This window comes from Zea mays, chromosome 1 (genome assembly GCF_902167145.1).
Source record: "Zea mays cultivar B73 chromosome 1, Zm-B73-REFERENCE-NAM-5.0, whole genome shotgun sequence".
Taxonomy (NCBI): Eukaryota; Viridiplantae; Streptophyta; class Magnoliopsida; order Poales; family Poaceae; genus Zea; species Zea mays.
The window spans coordinates 229600986-229625477 of NC_050096.1; the positions used below are offsets into that span (position 1 = coordinate 229600986).

The window sequence follows — 24492 nt, forward strand, 5'->3', positions numbered from 1 at the left end:
AAAAAAATAAGTTATTTGCAATGGGTTTGGATGGGTTTGATGTAGGTTTCGTCCCATTAGCCGCGTCAGTTTGGGGACAGCACTCCGTTCACATGTCTACCGCCAGCCGATAGCCGCTCTTCTGTAGGCATTCGGACGATTTGCATGCGCCTCTTCCGTAGTGTCATTCTCAATCGGACGTGCAGCTCTTCAGTAGTTATTCCGTACGATTGCACAACACCCTGGCTTATGGAGAAAATCCATGTTTGCAAATGCCCACACCTCCGTTTAACTGAACAAAAGGGGCGCATTCCTGCACCAAAGCGGAGAATCTTTAGTCATGCTCCTGCTCTGAAGGATATGTACTACTACGAACTAGTGGTCCCGCCGACACAGTTCCTCCTTTTACTGACTACGACGAGACCATATGCTGCTATACAAAAATGTGAGGGCGTTCCGCTTCCCACGGTCACGGCAGTCATCGGTGCAGGTACTGGCATTTCGAGCCCTTCCAGCAGTGGCCATTCTCGTAGTATTTACAAACCCCCCTCTGGGGCTGCCCTCTTGACGAGGGTCTTGACGAACCACCACTGCCATGGTCATGACGATGGTCGGACCTCCGAGGGTAGTTTGAGCTACCCCGCCGCGAATCACTGCCGTGAGAATGCCTGTCATGTTGGTGATTCCCCTGGCTGCTCCGACTGGGGTTACCAGACGATGGGTGCCAGGTCCTGTTGCTTCCGAGAGCCTCTCCGCAGCCTGCATTCTTGTCGCTGTTTCTCTGTTGTCTCTTTGATGCTTCCCAAGTGTTTCCTAGACTCTCTTCCCAACCAGCAGCACCCTTGTCGCTGCTTCCCTGCCTCCTTGCCAAAGAGTGTCTCCCTGTTGGTGTCGTCGCTTGGTGGCTAGAAAATGATTTACGGTTTTCACTGGCACCATATGTGATCTTTGAGCTCTCACGACCTGATGAATGCCAGCCTGAAGCTTTTCTGTTTCCCTCCGGAGATGAACTTGTTCGTTGCCAGCCATCAACTTTTGCACTCCGATCTGTAGAAGAACCAGAGGGTTGCCAGCCTGCAGCTTTTGTACCACCCTGGGTAAAAGAACCTGATCGTTGCCAGCCATGAGCTTTTCCACTCCCCACCGGTGATGTACTTGACTGTTGCCAACCTGAGGCTTTTCTACTCCCATCTGGGGATGAACTTGATCGCTGACAACCTGAAGATTTTGTGCTCCCTTGCGTAGGATACAATGCTTGCGAACCTGAGGCATTAGCAATCCCTTCAATCGATAAAGCTGGCGGTTTCCAGCCTGAAGCTTTTGCACTCCCCTCTAGAGATGAGCCCAGCAGTTGCCAACCCAAAGCTTTTGTGCTCCCATCTAGAGATGGACCTGATGCAGTGCTTGCTTTTGGTTTTACCTAAAAGTGTCAGAGGCAATATGTTAGCTAGAACATTGTGTTACTAAGTTTTCCCCTCTAGTCAAGAGACGAATCGAGTTGGAATCTTACACCAGTTAGATATATGAATAACATTACCTGTTCTGGCACTCCAGAACCTGAGACACTTGAGTTTGCATGTTCCGTCTTTTCGTCCCCTTGTCTTGGTAATGTTTCGACAAATGCACCATCTCCATGGTCCGCTCTCGCCTCCTCTATGATGCATGAAGCGTTTTTTCCATCAGCTCCAAGGCGTGCAGAAGATTTTGTAAGGTTAAAAAGTTGTTTAAGGAAGCAAACACAGAAAAAGATGAGCATCTTAAACCTGATGAAGGCTGGAGACCAGGTGTTGGTGAAGGCATTGACCACATGTCATTACCATCCTGGACGCCCCATAGAGCAGAATCAACAGCTTCACCCTGATAGTAACTTGGTTCCCCCCAAGGGGACAATGCAATAGGACTGGAGCATTGTGGTTGTTCTTCCTCGGCTGAAGCTGGCACCAAATTTTGTAAAGGCGCTGCTCCATGTGTACTGTATTTTTCACAATCTGCTCCATGTGTACTGTATTTTTCACAATCTTGTTCTGTTAACGATTCCAACACATCTGATACAGCAATCCCTTCAGCATCAGATACAGGATTGACCACTTCGTTATTTCTCTTTACCACATTCTCTTCAAACAGATGCTCTAATTGAGTGATTGAGTCCCTTTCTGTTGGACATGATCTTTCCTTAAGTGGTTGCAAGCTATCAATTTTACTGGTAGGTGGGCGGACACGTGTCTTTGTAGCTAAATTCTCATGTGCTACTGATGTTGATCCTGACTGGTTCATGGAAGTTTCCTTCCCCTCCAGTTTTGGCGTAGAACTAGGGTGCTCGGACTCAAGATTTAGAGTTTTCAAGGAAAAGAGTGAGCCACTTTGAGGTTCAGGAAGCCGGCCGAATGATTCATTTGATGTGTCAGGCTGGCATGTTTTATGCAGATCCATGGTTGCCTCAATCTTACTTGAATTACATGTAGATGTTGGATCGGGTTGGGGAATGCAGGCAGGAGCCCCTGACTGACAAGACACCGCAGAAGCAGAACTCGAATCTCTGTCTTCAACAGGATTTGTTGGAGAACATGTCTCTGGCTTTGTTAAAGCAATAGTTAACTGAAGGTCATGAACTCCAGCATTTGTAGCTGAACTCCATGAAGAACCTTCCTGCCGGCACATGGTTTTGCACTCCGGACGACTTGTAGTACTAAGAGAAGTGGCAGGGTCTCTCTCAGATTGTTGTGGGGTAAGAACTGAGACCATATGTGAACTACATTTAGATTCAGTTAGCATTTGGTCCTTCCCTGTAAAACCGTCAGGATGTTGCTGTGCATTACTCTTCCGACTATGATTCATGGTTGGATTCCAAATGCCACCATTGTCCTGACTACTGTTCCACTCATCAACCCTGTCTCTTGAGACCCTTTCATCATGAGAACTGGTTGGTACATATGAACCAGCTGAAGAAAGAATTGTGGATGAATCGTTAACCTGATTCTGGACCTCATGCAAAGCATGAGAATCTTTCAGAGATCTTGATGGTGACGTTCCACCTAGAGGCTTTAGATATTTTGTTGGATCATAGCACTCAGCAGACAAGCTAGGGGAGGAAGAGTTATTTGCATTTGAGTTAATTCTATCTTGACCAGAGCCTGCCCATATTGATTTATCACTGGTAGTAACTGTTGAAGGCTGAATAAAATCTTTCTGCTGCTTTGGGAGCACTTCAGTCAACAGTAGTGAGTTCTCCTCACTCTCAAATGTAAGCCATATTCTCAGGTCACGTGGGAAAAAACTTGCCCAATTGGATAACTGCAAAAGAGTAAACGGTCCCTGAACATTTCCATTAGGGTCTTTGTAGTGCCAAACTTTTTCTGGCTCAGTGTCATTTGATAAAACTCCAAGTGATGCAGGCTCTGGTGCCATATTGTTTAAATTAATGTTACTTCCAGCACCTAATCTATGGTCCACATCCTCTGTAGGTAGACTGCTAATGTGACCGCTTGCATCCAGACTATTTTGTGTATGATTCTCCACAGAATTCAATTTTGTCCCTTTTCTTCCTGGAAATAATAGATCTGGTCCGTTCCGATGCATGGTCCAATCAACTGCATACAAATCAGCAAGCAAGTTCGCAGAAGTTCAATATAACTGGAACACATCATTATAGAATAATAACAGTTCAGATAGATTTAGTACCAGCTTTCTTATAATCGGGTTCTTCAGCGGATTCATAACTTGGATCCATCTGGGGATCAACATGTACTTCAGGAGCTTCATTAATCATGCGCTCTGTTTCTTCAGGAGTGTTCAGAAGCTGCAACTTTTCTACACACTCTCTCAATGTATGATATAGTCAAGGATCATAAATATTGATTATCATTATTGACGTAGGCAAAATGGGGCGTTTAAGACACTGAGGCAATGAAATAAATTTGAAGAAAAACAAAGAAAGGAACCCCTGCTGGTAAAAAATTTCTCTAGCACGATTCTGACCACAAAAGTATGGTAATAAAAAAAGAAGGCTATAGCATAAATCTTTCAGCTTCCTCAGATGTGCCACTTCATTTGCTGCAAAATATTAATCATATTTGTCAAAAACTGCTTTGATAGCGGATCTTCTCTAACACTAGGTAAAAAGTAAGTGCAAAAGCTCATTCCTCAACAATCAGAATTCGAGGATGACATAACTTCTATGCTCTTAAAAAATAGAAATCAATAAGGCCAATCCAGATGCACAAAAGCGAATAAAAGAAAAAAACAATTTATATGAAACCTAAGGTACCTTGAAAACCTATAAAGTATTTCTAGCACAGGTTTCGCTGAAACTTCAGAACCTCTAGCATGGACAATTGAAGATTTATATGTTAACTTTGCTTGAATAAAATGTCCTTATGGATTAATTCTTTGCCAAAATACCCAATAACAGTTTTCATGATGATATTAAAATGTTATCTCTGTCGAGCACACAACTAGGCATGTATATGTAAAAGGAAGGGCAGGCCTGGCGCAGTGGTGAGAAGCCTTTCCACTGAGCCAAGGGTCCTGGGTTCGATGGAGCCTCTCTACAAAATGCAGGGGTAAGGTTTGCCTCGGTTATTCATTCTCCAGACCACACTCATGTGGAAGCCGACAAGGCGACAACACTAGGTTTGTCCATGTATGTATGTATAGACACACACACACACAACACATTGTTTTGTGTTTGACCAAAATGATTTTTGAGTTCGTGAGCAGCCCATCAAGCTCTAGCTACTCTCTTTCTAGCCCCGCGCTCCTGCATTAGCATGTTGGCCATCCTCTTGCATAAGGTAACCTATGTGAACAGCCTTGTCATAATAAAATACATGACTCTACGCGTGTTTAGAAGCTATTGTTCACTTACTCAACATGTTGGCTGGTCAAGCATTGGCGAAGGACTCGGTTGTCTAAGTTTAGTTGTGTGCTGATGTTTTTTTTTTGGGTCTTGTCTGGCACACTTGGTGCCAATCCAAACAACCACACTAGCACCAGTCAACAGACGCAGATTGTTTGTGCAAGCTGGCACCAACATCCAAACACGTCCTCAATCTCTTTATATCCCTCAAGTCTTGCCCGTACATCACCATTTTTAAACCATATATCTCCTTAAGTCTTTGTCTGAATCAAAGCCCTAGGTTAGGCCTGCTACCGGCGCAGCTCCCAAGCGACAACCAAGAGTATAAGAATAACCAAATCAAAAAACCTAGGTTAGGCCTGCTACCGACACAGCACCCAAGCGACAGCCAAGAGGATAAGAATAATCAAATTGTGAGCAATGGAGCGGTCTAGCGGTAAGTAGTGCTAGCACCCAACATAGTGTAAGGCCATACAAGGCCTATAACATTTAGCTTACCATGCAGCACCCAATGTTTAGTTTCATGTAGATCCTAATAAAGTTTTGAAAAATGAATAGCCAACTAATTAGCATGAGTTATCTCTATGATGGTATCTATAATTATAATGTGAATCATTTTCACACATATGAATTTTGTGTTTAGGTCGAGCCTCTGCTGAGTTGGTTATGTGGTCTGAGTAGCACTCCTTAGGTGGTCTGTGTTGTGGACACTCTATTTGGGCGCACCGCGCACCTACCAGAGACGAAGGAAAGCAGAGGCCCAGATCTAGGCGCCTGCAGCAGATAACTCCCTCTAAAGGGATAGAGCTTATCTCTTCAGTTAGTTAGCTAGTTTTATGAGTCAATCTGCAGCAGATAAATCCCATAAAGGGATAGAGTTTATCTCTTCAGTTAGTTAGCTAGTCTTATGGGTCGATCTGTTTGTAGCAGATCAATCTACTAGTTTATTGTTAGTTTGTTAAACTGTCTGGCATCTATAAGAGCATCTCCAACAACGTGACCTATAAAAATGCCCTATAATTTGAAAATAAGTATATTTTATAGAATTTAGGACACCAATAAAACACTTCGCTCCAACAGTAAAGCCTCAAATCTAGATTATAGGGCAGCCCACTACGGTGTAGTATATTTGAGTCACTTGAGAGAGTGCCCTATAGTTTTTTGACAAAAAATTATGAAATAGGGCACTGTTGGAGTAGTTTTTCCTGTGTAGAGCCACATATTTCAATTTGAGGCACTAGTTTGAGGCATTGTTGGAGATGCTCTAAAGGCAGGGTAGGCGTCAAGGTCTGGGCAGAGAAAAATTACCTGGCTCCTAGGAGTAGCCGGGTGATTACCTCCCCCTTTTGTAATCCTCTTCCAGTTTTCCAATAGAAATCCCAGTTTCCCAAACACCTTGGTACCGGAACCAGCCATCTTGCGCCTGCATTTTTTCCCCCACCCTCCCCCTGCGCCACCCACCATTCATCATGTTGGACTCCTCCAGCATGGCCGACGCCAAGCGAATGCTGGAAGAGATCCTCGCCGCCACCACCGACTTGCAGAAGCGCATGGTGGCACAGGAGGACAAGCTGGTAGCCCTGAACAGCGCCGTATCATCGCTCAAGGTTGATCAAGGCAGGCTCCACGTCGCCGTCAACAACGTCCAATACCAACAGATGGACGCAAAGGGGAAATCCAGCATGTCGACCGACAACATCCACGAGCACATAACGGGAACTGAGTCGTCCCAAGCCGGGGGGATGGCTAGCGCCCTCCTCACCGCGGCTGTCCACAAGCTGTGCTTCCCCAAGTATGACGGTACCGAAGATCCCCTGTCGTGGCTGGATCGCTGCGATCAATTTTCCAGGCAACTGCAACCCCAGGCAACGAAAGGGTTCGTCTGGCGGCCTTCTACATGCAGGGTGTAGCCTAGCAGTGGTACTACAATTTGGAACGCAACCAGGGAATTCCAACCTGGTCATGCTTCTCCCACCAGCCAACCTGCGATTTGCCCGCCAACTCGCAGCAACACCCCCTCAGCAAAATGTGCCACCTTCGTCTGCAAGGGTCTGTCGCCGACTACACGGAGGCCTTCCTCGCGCACCTGTCCCACTGTGACACCCTCACGGAGCAGCACCAGATCGCCATCTTCACCGCACGCCTGGGCGAACCATTGAAGACGGAGGTCGAGCTGCAACAGCCGGACACTTTTCAGGACGCCGTTGGGTTGGCTCATGCCTATGAGCAACGTGCTATAGTGGCGTCACCCTACAACGCGCCATTAGCGCCACGCTCCTCCAGCCGGAACAGCAGCAACGCGACAACCCCGGCAGCACGACGAGCCACGACAACACCCGAAGCACCAGTCAAGCCACGTGCCCCACCAGGGACGCGATTGTCCTGGCTCACCAGAAGAGATGGCCCATCGGCACGAAGAAGGGTTGTGCTTCAACTGTCCCGAGAAATTCTCTCGAGATCATCTAAGAAATGCTCCATGAATGGGATTTTCTTGCTGGAGATGGAAGACGGCGAATATGTTGGGGACGACAGCGTCAAAATCTCCCTCAATGCGCTCTCCGGCATGTCCACCATCCAGACCATGCGCCTTGGCATGTCCATGCGCGACCAGTCCCTCGTCGCTCTGGTGGACTCCGGGTCCACCAATTGCTTCCTGGTGGAACATGTCACGCCTCGCCTTGGCCTATGCACAGCACCCACAACCGGCATGACGATGGGGGTTGCCAACGACGAACGCCTACCCCGTACAAGGATTTGCCAACCCTCTCCTTCAACATACAAGGCGAGTTCTGCATCGACTTCATCATCGCGCTTGCAAGCTACGAGGTCGTACTCGGGTGCAACTGGCTATGCACCCTCGGCCCCATCGAGTGGAACTTCGACCTCCTCTCCATGGCGTTTTGGGGGCACGATCGCCGTGTCAAGTGGACAGGCATGGGAGTAGTCCCTGCCCCACATGCGCTAGCACTCTCCTCCGACAACCTGCTGCAGCTACTCCTTTCAGAATTCGTTGATGTCTTCGCCGAGCCGACGGGTCTCCCACCACCTCGCCCCTTCGACCACTGCATCCACCTGCTACCATCAACACCACCTGTCGTTGTCAGGCCATATCAGTACCCACAACTACTAAAAGACGACATTGAAAGGCAATGTGCTGAAATGTTGCAGCAGGGCATCATTCGCCCTAGTACATCGCCCTTCTCAGCACTGATGTTGCTGGTCCGCAAGAAAGACAAGACGTGGCGATTTTGCGTCGACTACCGGGAACTCAATGCCAAAACAGTGAAGGACAAGTTCCCTATCTCGATCGTCGACGAACTATTGGACAAGCTCCAGGGGGCTCACTTCTTCACCAAGATGGATCTCCACAGCGGCTACCATCAAGTGTTGATGCACTAGGATGACATCACCAAAACGGCATTCCGAACACACCATGGCCACTTCGAGTTCCTAGTTGTGGCGTCCGGACTCACCAATGCCCCGTCCACATTCCTATGCGACTACCTGCGACGGTTTGTGCTTTTTTTTGACATACTCATCTACAGCAGTACATGGGCTAAGCACTTGCACCATGTTCGGCTCATCCTCCAAATCTTGCGCCACAACAAGCAAGTTGTTAAACACAACAAGTGTTCCTTCGGCGCCACCTCCGTCGACTACCTCGGCCACATTATCTCCAACAACATGGTGGCAATGGATCCAGCCAAGGTCGAGGCAGTCCAAGGGTGGTCGCGACCCTGCTCAGTGAAGGCGTTGTGGGGCTTCCTCGGCCTCACGGGCTACTATCGTAAGTTCATTCAGAACTACGGACTGGTAGCCCGACCCCTCAGTGCTGCTGAAAAAGGAGGCTTCGCTTGGAGCACGGAAGCGGAGCAAGCCTTCATTGCCCTCGAACAGGCCCTGGTGGAAGGACATGTGCTGCAGCTGCCCCACTTCGACGACATCATCATCAACTGCGACACGTTAGGCATAGGGTTTGGCGATGTTCTACATCAGAACAGGGGACCCATCGCCTTCTACAGCCGGCCCATTGCCCCGCAGCACGCCAAACTGGCCGCATATGAGTGAGAGCTCATTGGTCTCGTCAAGGTTGTGCGCCATTGGTGTCTGTACCACTGGGCGCGATTATTTGTGGTGTGGACCGACCATTTCGCGCTGAAATACTTGCTAGACCAGCGCCTATCTACAATTCTGCAGCACACCTAAGTAAGCAAATTGCTCGGATATGATTTTCGAGTTGGATATCTACCAAGAAAAGCAAACACAGTCGCCTACACATTGTCCCGCCACGACGAGCACTCCGTCATGGTGCTGCCCCTTCCCTCCTCGTCATTCGAGTTGTATGATGCACTCCGGGGGGAGCTATCGTGCATGAAGGAAGCCACACTGCTCCGAGCGCAGATCGAGAAGGGCGAGGCGGAACTCGGATGGTCCGTATTGGATGATCTACTCATCTACTCCGACCACATCTTCGTTCCCACGGAGTCAGTCCTATGGCCAACCATTCTGGCCACTGCCCACGCGACGGGAATGAGGGCATCCAAAAGACCCTACATCGCCTTCATGCATCCTTCTACAACACCAACGGTGCGGCTCATCAAGGACTTCATCAAGAGCTACGTGGTGTGCCAGAGGAACAAGTCGAAACATCTTCACCCTCACTAATAAAGCTAAGGGGAAGCTAGCTCCAAAATATTAAGGGCCATTTAAAGTGTTGGAATGCCTTGGAACTGTGGTGTATCATCTGGAGCTGCCACCTAACTCACGCATCCACAATGTCTTCCATGTAGTTTTCTTGAAGAAGTTCGTGGGCGAGCCTCCTACATCTGTGCCACCCTTGCCACCCATCAAAAACGACAGAGTATTGCCAGTTCTAGAAAAAGTATTGCGAGTCCGATTCAACAACGACAACTGGGAACTTCAGGTCAAATGGACTGGGTGTTCTAGTTCTGATGCCACCTGGGAGTTGTTGGCAAAATTCAAAGACTCCTTTCCCTCGTTTCAGCTCGAGGACAAGTTGTTTCCTGATGAGGAGGGGAAATGTTGTGAACACTCTATTTGGGCACACCTACCGAAGACGAAGGAAGGCATAGGCCCAGATCCAGGCGCCTGCAACAGATAACTCCCTCTAAAGGGATAAAGCTTATCTCTTCAGTTAGCTAATTTTATGGGTCAATCTGCAGCAGATAAATCCCATAAAGGGATAGAGTTTATCTCTTCAGCTAGTTAGCTAGTCTTATGGTCGATCTGTTTGTAGCAGATCAATCTAAATGTTAATTTTTAGTTTGTTAAACTGCCCGGCATCTATAAAGGCAGGGTAGGCGTCAAGGTCTAGGCAGAGAAAAATTACCTAGCTCCTAGGAGTAGTCGGGTGATTACCTCCCCCTTTTTTAATCCTCTTCCAGTTTTCCAATAGAGATCTCAGTTTCCCCAACAGTCTGAGTAGCACTCCTTAGGTCCTGAGTTCAAATCCCATTGTGAGTGAATTTTACACTGGGGTTAAAAAAGGTTACTCGTTGGTTCCCTGGTTGTGTGCACATTAAATTGTATGCACCAATCAATTCAACCCAAAAGCTTAAACTGATGGGAAGAGCTGTGCAATTCACTTATATTATTTTTCAACGCTCCCCCTCACGTCGAGCCTCTCTTGGGTCTCAGACGTGGAATAGGAGCGAGCAACAATTATTTTATTTAATTGTGCTAGCCAGGATTCGAACTCGTGACCTCTGGCTCTAATACCATATTAAGTTGCATGCACCAACCAATTAAATCCAAAAGCTTAAGCTGATGGGAAGAGTTGTGCAATTCACTTATATTATTTTTCCAACATACACGAGATGGACTGACCTATGGAGGGCGGATCCTCGTGTAGGGGCTGGGAGGGCTCAAAGCACAAGTAAAGACCGGGCCTACAGGGGAGGACCATCATGCTGCAGGGGGCAGCTTTGGTGACCTTTCTCGGTCAAAGCTCCGACTGAACTTCTTAATTTAATACCGTGGGGGCATTCTTTCCCCTACTGGCCGAGTTGTTTTATATTGGGAATAGATAACTTGGAAATCCTACCTCTGGCTCGATGTAAGCAACAGATACTTGGGGGGCAATTATAATCCTAAGTACCAAATATACTCTAACACGCAGGAACAAAAAAATGTAAGAGCAACCCAATATTGTGAGAAAAAGGATATTCTTTTCGGCGTCCGGTTTCACTAGCACGATCACGAAGACGGCTCAGCCTCTGTTTCTCATTTTCCAACCACTAAAAAAGAATTTAACAAAACATATCAGGTTATAAGTAAAGATAGAGAAATTCTGAAATAATAAAGGCTCAGCATGAGGCAAAAGTTCCTTTAAAAGATTTTCCTTACATCTTTAAATTGCAGAGATTGGAAGATTTTAGCTTTATCATAGACATCCCTCTGATTGATTAAAAAGGAAAGAGGAGGTATCAGATTTTGTAAATTCGATAGACTTAGGAATCAGATGTGTCATCATATATTGAATCATAGCAGTACCACTTTTAACCGGGCAGTTAGACCAAACTTCATACTCTGGCGTAACCGCTTGCATTCCTCCTACACAAGTACATCCAGATGAACAGTGTAAATAGCTGGTTAAATTTAAATGACAAAAAAACAGTCCAACATGTATATAATAGATTCAATATGGGCAATAATGAGAAGTAACCATTAATAGCTAGTTAAATTAAAAAGACGGAAAAAAAATCCAACATGTATACAATATATTTATTGTGGGTTGGTTTCTACATTATCAGCAACTACTAAGAATGTAAACAGTATACCACAAGTGAAACGGCCTCTAGCTAAGTTGGTTAATCGGTCTAAATAACACTCCTCATGTTCTGAGTTCAACTCCCCGTGGGAGTGAATTTCAGACTGGTTAAAAAAAATCCCCTCGTTTGCCCCACGCCAAAGCACATGTTTAAGCCTGGTCCAGGTCGCGGTCGTTCTCACATGGGCTACGGTGCCGCTGTGTATGGGTGGGACATGGGTTCAGGGATTTTCTCAACCTCTGTGAGAAGGTCTTCTTCTTAACAGAATGCCCGGGGTTTTCTTACCCCAGCAGGTCGAGTTTTTTAAACAATATACCACATCCTAAAGGTATTCAGCTAAAAATAAGAACAAATTAAGAGGCCAAGGAAACAAGCAATATACTGCATTTTATCATATTGAATGGAATAACTAGATCAGATTTTGTACAAATATGTTTGAAAAAACATATGAACTTAATATACGATAATATTCAACACCAATCCCTCTGTGAATTCTTGTGCTTTTAATTGTATTAATATTCAAATTGACTTTACCGTAATTTTGGTGAAGAAAACAAGGTATATTCTATGTTGGGACTTGGGAGTAATGATTTTCTTTGCTGAAATGAACTTTAAAATGTAAAGTTAAAGTGCTAAACAACATTATCAACAGAAAAACCAACCCATGTATGATATTTTTGGTATCTAAAATAAGTCAGAAACTGAACTGTAAAACTGACTATAACATTGTTGTACATATGCAGATTTGCGCTAAAGGTACATAGTGAGTTAATTACACAACAAAGGGAAACCAATATATAATATATATCATAATCAAGAAGGATCATTCTAAAGTACTAGCCCACTAGGTCTCAAAAACTACATGTCTGCACTGTGTATCCTTGGATACATCATCATAGATTCGTTGTCTTGTATTTAGTTACCTCTGTGAAATCCTGATTTGAGATCGTGTCCATTGTGATAATCTCTTTTTTTTCTAAATTAGATATCTCAAGAGCATAATCTGTTGTCTTCTTACCAACAGTGTATCGCTCTGCAACTTTATGTGTACCTACATATAGAATTAAAGCCAGGTAGTGTAAGTATTTAGCATCTCAGGCCTATACTCTGTAGTATTAGACTATTAGTTAATCTTACCGAGAACTTTCACCAGTCGGTACATATCTTGCTTGTTGCCAAGACCGGAAATTCTTATCCTCACAAAAGCCCCAGCAATTTTGTCAGAGAAAACAGCAACCTCATCAATAAGATCCTCCATAACACTGCGGCGCAAGTAAATCAGATTGATATTGTGCATGTCAATGGCAGCATAATCCTCTGGATTAATTGTCGATTCTCTTTCAATCTTCATATGAGCCTTCCTCCTCTTATCAGAACCTAATTTATCGGACAACTCATTATATCCTCCATGATTTACTTGGGCCGAGTATGAATCAAATGCTCTTTCACTATCTGCATTCAATGTTGGAACCTGTTTCACAAGATAATGCATCTCCAAAAGCTTTAACATCTCAAAATGACCAACACGTGGTTTTCTAAACAAATTGCTAAGCCTTGCATCACAGATAATCTGACTTTTTCTGCGAGGATCAGAGAGGTTATTTTGCTTTATATATTCGAGCAAAAGAACCTGGACATCAAACTGGGAAATATAAGAACTATCACCATTTCTCATGTGACCAATGAATTCCAATAACTCAGATGATGCCCATTTTGTGTCACCTGCCAAGGACATCCCTTCACCTGTTGATCCATTCGGTAAGCTTCCAGCACTATTAATTGAGATTCCACGCTTCCTTGAAGTAATGCCACCATCTTTTTTACGTTTTTGTCCTCTTTTTCCTGAAGAGTTATTCTGTCTTTGTTTCTTTGAGGAAATGTCAAACGTAGCATCTTGGTCATTGCTTGCATCATATAGTTCATCAGATGACTCCTCTTTCTCTCTCCTACCAGCAGTAGTAGGAACAGTCCAATAGTTCTTTGCACTTTTTAGCTCTTCAATCGTTAGTAAATGCTTCCCTTTCAGATCCAACCAATATAACTTGAAAAGATACTCCCAGCTATTTTTATCATCAAAATCAACACCAACCTAAAAGGGTGAAATAGGATGACAAACAGATCTAGGATGGAACTATTACTTGCTCAAGGTATTTATATGTCAACGAAGTAGTACTGCTTGTTCCAGGCATGTGTTTGCCAAAAGCAAAAGCTTATGAGAGTGACCAGCCAATACAGTTGTGCCATGTTCAGGATCAGTGTCTATTTAGTATTTTAGTTAAGGCATGAGTTACTAAAAAATCACAGTTTCTAGTTCGTCCAAATGAATGAAATCAAAATATTATGACATTTTGAGTTTCAAAGTGATGCCAGTTTTTTTATTCCACTTACATTATACAACATTCCTTTAATCTAAAACTATTATTTTGCACAGTAAATTGAAGCCAAAGCAACCCATACCAAAAAAAACTTAAGCTTATACACTAGAGAAATCAACTAAAAAAGGTACCAACAGTGTATGAACAATACCTCATAGCAAATTTTGAAACATTAATGTAAAAAACTCAGAAAAAAGAAAAGGCATTTGATATGAAAATTCAAAATAGTGTGTAAAAGATGCATAATAACAAGCTCTTAACACAAAACCATGGCTCAGTAGCAATATAAGAAATTCATTGTGGAAAAAATATCGATAAGAATTCGAATCACAGTGTATGCCAAATTATCCCTTAGACTATCTCCAGCTGCTTACTCATTCTCATCCTTATATTCAAACTTCAGTCTACGAATAGTACATTCTACAGTACAAAACAGTGTTTTGCATGGTCATATGAGTAAACTGTTGGAGGCGGTCTTATCAATTATCAAGACTCATCTTCCAACATTAGCACAACTTATGGACTGGCTGCCTCATGCCTTGCGGTGCCAATTTACGACCTCTTGATGCAATTAGCTTGTTGACTGAAAGTATCTACTTAATCATATGCTGAACTTTGAAGACTCAATCAGAATTTTTAAAAGTATAGGGAACCAAATGAAGCTTAGGCTCCGTTTGGATGTCAATATTAAAGGGCAAAGAATTGAATTGGATTCAATACCAAATCAGCCATGGTATTGAAATGGGATGCAATTCTAATCACACCATTTGGATGTAGATATTGGAGTCAAGAATTCGGAATTGGAATTAGAATTCCTGAATTCTGTTGTTTGGTTGTCTAATGAATTCAGAGTCAAAAATGGATCTCAATTCCTCGGTATTCAACTATAACTAAAAGTTGTCTCACCATTTGGAGCCTAGACCCTCTGTTACATCCAAATAACAAATTTGTATTACAATTCATTTCCAATATAGTAAGATTGATATTGCATCTAATTCAATTCTAGCATCTCCAATATCTATATCCAAACAAACCCTTGGTGATTTCAACAGTTTTTTTTTTAAAAAAAGGCTTCTTTTCTAGCTTTCCATAGTCCAGCACACAACCAAAACTCATCATAACAGCAACAAAATTAAAATATAATGAACTAGTCAAAACTAATTAGTAGTACATGGACTATCAAAGCAGGATATCTAGTGACAACAGAACATTTACCTAGTTTCCTACCTTATTCTCGAATATGCAAGGAGAGTAGAGTACAAACGGTGGACAACGCACACCTCAAACCCACCCCCAACAAGGATACAAATTACAGATTACAGTATCACATGACACAAGAGAAAGAACGACCTCAGGCAAAGAGATTAGGTCACCCCCATCCCATGCCTGCCTACATCAAGGGTGGCCAGGCCCCTAGCTCCTGCTAGATTCCGATTCCAGAACTCTTCTCCAACTATAACAAGGGCACTAGTCAAGCTAGGAGCAACTCCATTGAAGACACAATCATTTTGATGCTTCCAAATAGTCCAAGCTCCTAGAATGATTAGGGAGTTAAAACCTTTCTTAATTGTGCCCTCCACTAAGCAAGAAACTCTGCTCCACCAATCATCAAAGCAAATATCCTCTGGTGGTGGCACAAGGGCAGCAAGACCTAGATTGCTTCCTTATAAACTATCTCAAAACCTCGTGACTCCCAATGCTTTACTATGAATTGGAAATCCCTGTTGACACCATACACTGTTGCTCTGAATTTTTGTGGTTGTATTCACCAGGCCTAAGGCTGAAGCAGCATACTTACCATGGTAACGAATGGCTATAATGAGGCAGTCCCAATTGGTGGTTAGAACCAGATGAAAGTCATCGGAGTAAGGAGACAAGTTCAATCTTGCAATGTGTTGCTCTTATGAGCGAAAGGGCCTCTAGCCTAGTGGTTAAGGACTTCCGAGTAGCACCTCCAAGTCCTGGGTTCGATTCCCCCCGGGAGCAAATTTTTCAGGCTTGGTTAAAAAAATCCCCTCGTTGTGCCCCCTCCGCTCTCGGGTTACGATGTCCTGTGCGCCACCCTCCGGTTGGGCCGTTGCAGAGTGGACAGTTGACGCCGGCCCGTTAGTGATGGGGGGCCAGGGTTTGGGGATTTTCTCGGCCGGGACCATTATTTCGGTCTCTTCTTAATATAATACCGGGAGGGCGGTCTTTCCCTCCCCGACCGAGTTGCTCTTATGAATGTGAGGAACAAACTTGGAATCAACAGTAAGGGATTTATATGAAGATTAATGCAAGATAACTTAGTAGGAAAGGAAGAAAACAAATTGCAAACGATCAAACACAAAGACACGACAGTTTGTTTATCGGAGTTCGGCTTCCCAACGAAACCTACATCTCAGTTGAGAAGTCCCAAAGGACCGGGTTTCATTTAACCCTCTCAAGTGATTGCAAAGATCAAACTTGAGTCCTCTCTCTTTTCTCAATCGAGATATCAAAGTCTCCACAAGACGCTTAACACGTTAAAACTTTTGCTTGCTTTACAATCACTGGGTGCCTTGCACCAAGACTCAAGAACGTAGCACACACTCTTCTCTTCAGCACTCTCGCAAGGCTTTATTACAATTCACACAAAAGGCTAGCTCTATCGCTCAATTCTCTCTTTTGTGGCACTTAGAAGGCTTTGATCACTTGGGAGTGCTGCTCTAGTGTATTGGACTTATTGTCTAGCCCTTGTCTATTGAATGGGCTGATTGGGGTGTATTTATAACTCCCAAGTCCCAACCACCCAAATAGCCGTTGGGAACTTCTCCCAAAATCTTCACTGAATTCGGTGCATCAAACCTTTGCACAGTGCTAGTCCAGTGCACATCGGACCGTTGTCAGACCGACTTTTCAGTAACCATTCTGATCTAGATGTTAGGTGGCATCAGACCGGTCTAGTGCACCACCGGACCCTACCACAACGGCACCACGTCTGCTCGACCGTTCAACAGTCCAATCCGATCGTTGAGTTCCGAAGGTCCGGTGCGCCATCCGACTTTGCCTCTTCCTGCTCCAAAAATGAGTATTATGTGTAATCGGTCCAGTGCACCAGACCAAGGTCCGATGCCCCAAAGCCTTCAAACCCAAAAACAAATCTTCTGCATAATTGGTTCCATGACCCACAGGACTAAGCCAGTGCACACGGAACTTGGTCTGATGCTACACAAAACAACAAACTTTAGTCCTTTTAGGTTCCATGACCCACAGGACTAAGCCAGTGCACACTGAACTTGACTAGTGCCCCTTGCCTTTGTTTGGCTATCATCTGAGCACTTCTATGACTTAGACAAACTTATCTAGAGTCCATCCAACTAGTCTAAGCCACATCCTTGTCCTTTTGATTATCTCAACTCATTTTCTCATACTTGCTCGACCTTACCTCCAGAACACCAAATCTAATATCTGGTCTTTCCATTCTCTTTTAGGTGCTCAAATATGTTCCTAGGGCCATTTAGAACTTATCCAACCACTTGAACTACTCATGATTCATCTTTTCAAAATTATGCCCTATTTAGCTAAGTTTTGAGCCATTGTTCATATTAAATTTTCCAATTTCATTATTATGAACCTATAACCATTCACTTAACTAACTAGTTAGTCTATAATGTTGTGATGGTTATCAAACACCAAAACAAATATAGAAATTAATTAAAGCTTATTTTCCTTTCAGTTTGGATGTCGATATTGAAGAGCATAGAATTGAATTGGATTAAATACCAAATCAACCATTGTATTGAAATGAGAAGCAATTACAACTATATCGTTTGGATGTCATTGTATTGGAGTTTGGAAATTGTGTGCTCCAATTCCACGCAATACAGAGAGGGGTTCCATATCTCAATTCTATGTGCAATCAAACAACAGAATTTGGGAAAATTGATTCCAATTCTCAATTCCGTACACCAATATCTACATCCAAACGAGGTAAATGTTTTTGAACCTGGTGCTCAATTTTTTACAATAGCTAAAAAGGAAAGGTTTCATCTCACCCTTTAGTATCAACTATCAAGGTTATGAAATCACATTATTTATTAATGGTTCAAATCTTTATATTAGAGATTGAAAAAGTCGATGTGGTATATTTGAGTGTGGATGTAACCCATATAAACGCTTCATTAATAATTAATCATGCACTCATCTAATAATCAGTGAAAATTAACATAAATTATGTCTAAGGGGCTACTTGACTTATAAGGACCGACTATTTTGCCATGATTAATTCGATTATTGTCATATAGATAAGGTAAAGGTTTTGTCTGAATCTTTAAAAAGAGTCATAGACATCTTTGCAAGTCGTCCGCTTTGGATGAGTGTTTGAGTACATACTGGAATAATTTGACCATTTTAATATGAATAGTTGGATATAAAACGGAAGTTACCGATACTGTTAGACTGTGTGGGGGGCACCACAGTTGGGCCACCGGCCCATTAGGGTTAGGGTTATGTGTCTATAAATGTAACCACCACCTCTATACAATCAATCAAGCATTCAACAATCTTACATGGTATCAGATTAGGGTTTCATTCCTCCCACCTCACCTCACAGCCGCCGACAGCGATAGCCCAGGTCTAGCCGCTCTCGCAGTCCACGGGAGGCTCTTCCATCGCCCCCGGGGGGCGGCACCCCCATCCTGGCCCCTCCCTTAGCCATCGGCCTCGCTCCCCTCGCCAACGCCAACGTCGTCGCGGCCATGGGTGTCGCCCTGCGCGCTGGAGGATGAGGACCAGGCCTCCATCTTCTCCAACTCCGACAGCGCTAGTCACCACCACCCCCGTTGGTGCAGCGCCCAGCCGCGGCCCCCAGGCTCGCGGTAGCGCGGATCTCGGCCTAGGGGACGCGCCTGCGGCTCCCCTCCCCTTCGATGTCACTTCTTCGATGGCCTTCCTCCCCACTGCTCCTCCGGCTAGATCCGACGGCGCGACACTCCTCTGCACTGCTCCGGGCCTACTCCAGCGGATCCATAGGATGAGCTCACACTGGCGGCGGCCCTTGCCCTCCCGTGGACTGGCGGCCTACGGCGCCTCGCCCTCTCTGCGTCCGGCGCCCCTGCGCCCGCGGTGGTTGTTGGCCCCTCCTCAAGCCAATGTCGCCTTCCCCAGGTCACGCGCTCAGCCTCTGCGGCATAGCATCTCCGGCCATAGAGATCAGCCTCGTGTGCGGCCCTTCTCCCTCCTACGCGACCAGGCTCCCCTCCCCTGCAACCTGTCGGCGCAGCTGAGCAGCCAGCGTGGCCACGCGGGCGCGTGTGCAGCAGCTGCTGCAGCCTCGCGGGCAAGCGTGCAGCAGCCATCGCCGGACGCAGGGGAGCAGCAGACGTCGTGGCCTCACAGGCGCTCCCCTCCCAAATGTCAGCGTCGGCGCGATCATGAGCGTTGCCCGGCGACATCTCCGTCCGTGCAACCCCTCGTCATCGCGCTGGCCACCTCCTAACTCCCACGCTGACGCCCCAGCAGCGCCTCTACCTTCGCGCTTCTCCCATCGTCGGCATGAACACCCCCTGCCAAGCCCGACGCAGACCCCTGCCCGGCTGGACCCACCCTGTCACCCTCCCCTTCATCGCCTTCGTTGGATCTGTCGATGTCGCGGCCTTCCCGATCGGATTCACTGTTGCTGCAACCTTCTAGGCTAGATTTGTTGTCCCTTTGGCCGGATCGTCGTCTTCCTAGCTAGATCCGTCACTACTGCCGAGGTCCTTGCTGGGGCTCCTCGATGTCCGGACGATCGAAGAAGCAAGAAGGTCGGCCTGTTGGTGCTCTTTTGTTGTGTCACCTTGCCGACCGTTGACGCTCGAACGTCGACCCCGAAGAACAGGCTACTGATGCGTGTCTCTCGACCACGGTCACCTCGACTTCAACTACCTCGGCATCCACAGGCAGTCGCAACATTCGCACCCTCACGACGCTGCGACTGCAGGGAATATCAACCCGTCGGCTCCTACCTTCGGCTTCTACTCCAGTCTCATCGTGTGCGGTGACCCCGTTGCGACTGCGAGGGGATGTTAGACTATGTGTGTGGGGGCCAGCACCACTGTTGGGTTGTCGGCCCATTAGGGTTAGGGTTCTATGTCTATATATGAAACCACCACCTCTATGCAATCAATCGAACATTTCACAATCTCACATATACAAGTCAACAACTATAATTATTATCCTCTTTTATACTTATGTAAAGTAGATCATATGATGACATGTTTGTTTATTTCAAAAATTGTGAACCGTCGTGGCGGAAACGTTAAAAGCGTACATGAATTAATAATCCTAATCAGTGTACCTCGTAGACCTGTTGTGTACGAAGATAAATTTGAATAAAATCCATCACAACCTCTCTGGCCACCTACTTATCCTGATTGAAAATTCTGGTCTCGTGAAGAAGAGCTGAAAGATAAAGGGGGCTATGAAAAAAAAGATAGATTATACAGGGATGTAAAGGGCAGAAAGATAGATTTCTGAAGAAGTACTAGAAATGGGTGCAACAAATAGAGGGTATAGAAAAATGCAGGTATTGTAAGAAAGATAGATTTCTGAAAGATATAGAGGGTATAGATTATACAGGGCATGTAAAGAGAAGAAAGATAGATTTCTGAAGAAGTACTAAGAGGCATCTTTTTGTATTCTGAAAATCTTATTCATGAAGTCTTCTATTAAGGGGGTGTTTGCTTTATTCATGAAGTCTTCTACTAATTTTTAGTCCCTCCATTTTATTCCATTTTAGTCTCTAAATTACTAAATACGGAGACTAAAATGGAATAAAATGGAGGGACTAAAAATTCTTCCTAGAAACCAAACACCCCCTAAGTTTTCTGCAGTGTTAGCATTCGATAGTAGCTTCTGGACTTTAATTTCCAAGGACTTTCCACCTAATGAGATGGTTGTTTTCTCCTCACCCAGTCTAGAGCATTAAGATTCTATTTCTGCATAAATTGTATGCAACTTTAGAAATGTGATCCATCTAAGATCTGACTAATGTATTTATTTGATCACATGTTCACGTTTGTTAGTGCATTTTTCTCTTCAGGAAGTGCTTTAAACTAGAACATTAAGGCACCCTTTTTCTTTTATGCTTAGTAAGCTCTAGCAAATTTGTTTTCTGATGTGTTTTTAACTGTTATGGTTTATTCAAGAATTCAAGTGTAAGATATGTGGAAACCATAGCTATTGGGTGTGAAGGGCTTATGAGCATCATTTCATGTAAGTCACTTTCTTATGTGTTTTTAACTGTACTTAGGACAAGTCACTTTCTTCATTATAATTAGGTTTTTGGGAAAGCAGTATATTTTTATACACAAAAAAACAGGGCAAGTCGTCATGTATCGTTTTTGGGGTCTAGACGACTTCGCGATCAGTCAGACAACTTACCATCGATTAGTCATCCGAGTCGCTCAAACATTAGTTCATAGCTACTCATTACCGTGGTAACTATACTACTTCACCCTCAGGCCTGATTAGTGCAGCCACAAAAGTCCAGATCAACAGTGTATGGCGACATGGCGTCCATAGGGACCTCCAATTTACAGAAAAGTATTAGGACTCACGAGATTCTTAAAATGGTTTATAAGGTAACAAACTAGATAATATTATGTAGTCACTATCACTATATATCATGTCTTGATAGTTTATGCATTGCTAATTAGTTTTGGCTCTGACTTATTATATTTTAACTTTTTTGCTATTATCATGGGTTTTTGTTGTGTGCTAGGCGATATGGATAGTTATACATAAAGCTTGTTTTGAAAATACTGTTAAAATCGTTAAGAGTCCGTTTGAATGTAGATATTGAAACAATAATGCTACACATACGACTGCATGTCCGACTGAGACGTACGACTTGTATATCCAACGTTGATTAATCCATTTCCTATGGCCCTATGCCTTGATGGGATTACGAGGAGGTGATTTGGATGTGCTAGTCGGAATAAAGTCATACACTAGAGTCGTATGTATAGCACGACTCATATTGAAAATGTTAGTATTGAATTAGATCCAATACTAATTTTACTAGTTTTAAAAATGAGTTGCAATACAAATCTGTTGATTAAATGCAACTGAAATTGCAATTACAATCAATACAGAGGGTCTAGGATCTGAATGGTGAGTTGGGGATAGTTCAATACCAAGGAATTGGGATCCAATTTTGACTCTAAATTCATTAGACAACCAAATAGCAGAATTCAGAAATCCTGATTTCAATTCTCAATTCCGGACTTCAATATCTACATCCAAACGGGCTGTCAAGTAAAACTTAGGACCAACAGTGACATTTATTTAATCATTTTTACTTCACTGGGAATAGGACCTAACATTGTTTCTATACATATCTGTGTAAAAGACACTTCTCTAGTTAAAGAAGTGGAAAGCGCAAATAAGAGTTAAAAGTTGTGTACCTTTGCACCATCGTCTTTGGATTCTATCAATAATATAGTACCATAACATGTGTCACAGAAACCCTTGCTCCCTCTAACGCCAAAGAATTTGCCTTGTTTGACGCACCCTTTGCAGACAGAGTACGTACAAGTATAACACATGTATTGTACTGCCTTTTCGCAGCTGCTGCATATGTGCCAACCTGATACATGTGGCATCAAGAAATGAGTGCATATGAAACCATCACATTTGAAAATTTGAATTGTAACAGTAACTCATGCATGAACATATCCATCATTGTACTTCTATAAAAAATCACAAGATAATTTTGTCCTACCCAGATGCCATATAGTTCCAAGGGACACATCCTTCTCTCCTATAGTCCTATGGCAATCTAAGTATAATAAATATTTTTGGCTCGGTCTTTAAACATAGATCCCCAACAAAGAAGATCACATTGCACGAGTTATACTGCTAATTTTGTCCTCTTCTAACAAGTCAACATATACAATATTGAATCAGCTCCCATTTGCATGCTCAAGTCAAATGAGATGGCAGCATTACCATAACTGACTAACTCATTTAATATGGGAGTATATGCATTAATTACCATATGTTTCTGCTTGAATGTTTCTATAATTAATTATTTACAGCTTTTGGCTTGCATTATCCCAAAAGTTATGGTATGTCAAAGTGCTATAACAACATCTACTTAAACATTAATATTTGTAATACTACTCAGTATCTATTCAATAATGATTCGGCATTAAACACCGAGAAGATGCAGTCCACAAGAGAAAAGCTCACCACAATCCCACTTGACCCGACACCGAAAGAAGGATTCATCTCGCTTGATGCACGCAGGATGGTACACCTTCGGGCAACCCCTAAAGGCAAAGTGAAGCTTATCAGCATGCGCAATCAAGTGGAAACCGCCAACCGCATTACTGTTCCGCAATACAAGAGCTAATCGCGCGCGTGCGCGCACCTTCGGTCGCAAACCACGAGGTTGCCCCCATCGAAGCAGATGAAGCACACCACCTCCTCATCCTTCTTGCTCACCGGCTTGACCGGCGCAGGCACCGGCGCCGCACCGTCCCTGTTCTTCGGCGGCCTCCCTCTCTTCCTCTTCACCGGTGCCGCGGCGGCGGGCTGCTGCTGGTGGTGGTGCTGATGCTGGAGCGGGGCCGCAGCCCCCATGAGCGATCCGAGGAACAGCTGGTCATCGAAGCCCTCCCCGTGGCGAGGCGGAGACGGGTCCTTCCTCGCCGCCGCCGCGGGAGGAAGCTGCAGGTGTAGATGAGGTGCGGGCATTCGCATCGAAGCGGAGTCAGGGGCGGGCGGATGCGGCCCTGGGGGCTCCGGCACGGGAGGAGGCGGCGGCGGGAGGCGGAGCTCTGGGGGCCACTCGGCCTCGCCGGGGGAGAGCACCTCGGCGCCCGGGCCCGTCCCCCTGTCCATGGATCAGCCGACCAAAAACCCTAAGTCGTCCTCCACCCTCGCTCCGGGCCTCGTCGCCGCCGCGCGGCCTCTCTCTCACGGCCCCGAAATGAAGTGGTTGGTGTACGACTGCGAGCGGTGGGCAGAGGGAAAGAGATAGTACACAGGAGGGAGGGCGGAAGCTCGAAACGGGAATGCAACGGGCGAGCTGGCGGGCTTGGCGTAAAGCCGTAAACAGGGGGAAGCCTTTCCCGTAAAAAATCGCAGCGGTCTGGGTGGTTTTTTTTTGGGGTCCGGCCGGACGGGAGCGGGGCGCACCGCACCGGCACGGCAGTCTGCAGCTGCACGGAAGAGAGAAAGGCGTGGCGGGCGCGGGCTGCAGTCCTTTCTTTTTCTGCGCGGCGCGGGGCTGGTCCCTTGGCGAGGCGATTGGACGGGCGGAGACGGGAGGAGCCCGGGGGAGAAGGCCAAAGACTGAAAGGCGTGTTGCCTCGCCTGTAGCCTGTAGACGACGGGGCGCCGTGGTTGGTCGCTGCAGTTATTGGGCTCACGCCCGCTCAAGCAGTGGGTCGAGGAGGCGGTGACGGCGTGCCGCCGGTGCCGGTGCCGTGCGTGGCATCATGGGTGGGTGCGCACCTTTTGACCAGTGCGGGCTGCGGAGTTG

At 45.2% G+C, this 24492-nt stretch overlaps 1 protein-coding gene across 3 annotated transcripts; it reads right to left on the reverse strand.

The window, feature by feature from the left end:
* Positions 1-180: 180 nt before the first annotated feature.
* LOC103643376 (zinc finger CCCH domain-containing protein 44) lies at positions 181-24059 on the reverse strand. 3 transcript variants are annotated; one of them, XM_035964254.1, is made up of 13 exons: positions 23377-23942; positions 23196-23275; positions 22409-22590; positions 20299-20402; positions 12763-13714; positions 12549-12676; positions 11348-11407; positions 11201-11251; positions 11021-11091; positions 3658-3803; positions 1743-3566; positions 1517-1662; positions 181-1399 (listed from the first exon to the last, which is right to left on the reverse strand). In XM_035964254.1, the coding sequence occupies exons 4-13, from the start codon at positions 20341-20343 to the stop codon at positions 458-460; spliced, it is 4365 nt and encodes a 1454-aa protein (XP_035820147.1). In that variant the 5' UTR covers positions 20344-20402; positions 22409-22590; positions 23196-23275; positions 23377-23942; the 3' UTR covers positions 181-457. The 3 variants fall into 3 exon arrangements, with proteins under 3 accessions (XP_035820147.1, XP_008664760.1, XP_008664761.1); XM_008666538.4 differs by lacking the exon at positions 20299-20402 and having other exon boundaries at positions 23377-24059; XM_008666539.3 differs by lacking the exon at positions 20299-20402 and having other exon boundaries at positions 1517-1632; positions 23377-24057.
* Positions 24060-24492: the final 433 nt, after the last annotated feature.

Bases quoted from the DNA above. Each gene is read 5' to 3' on its own strand.
- LOC103643376 (XM_008666538.4), bottom strand. From the start codon at position 23,849: ATGGACAGGGGGACGGGCCCGGGCGCCGAGGTGCTCTCCCCCGGCGAG. The intron at 11,092-11,200 runs GTAAGGAAAATC...ATTCTTTTTTAG, and splicing joins AATCTCTGCAATTTAAAGAT to TGGTTGGAAAATGAGAAACA. The intron at 1,663-1,742 runs GTTTAAGATGCT...CACGCCTTGGAG, and splicing joins TGGTCTCCAGCCTTCATCAG to CTGATGGAAAAAACGCTTCA.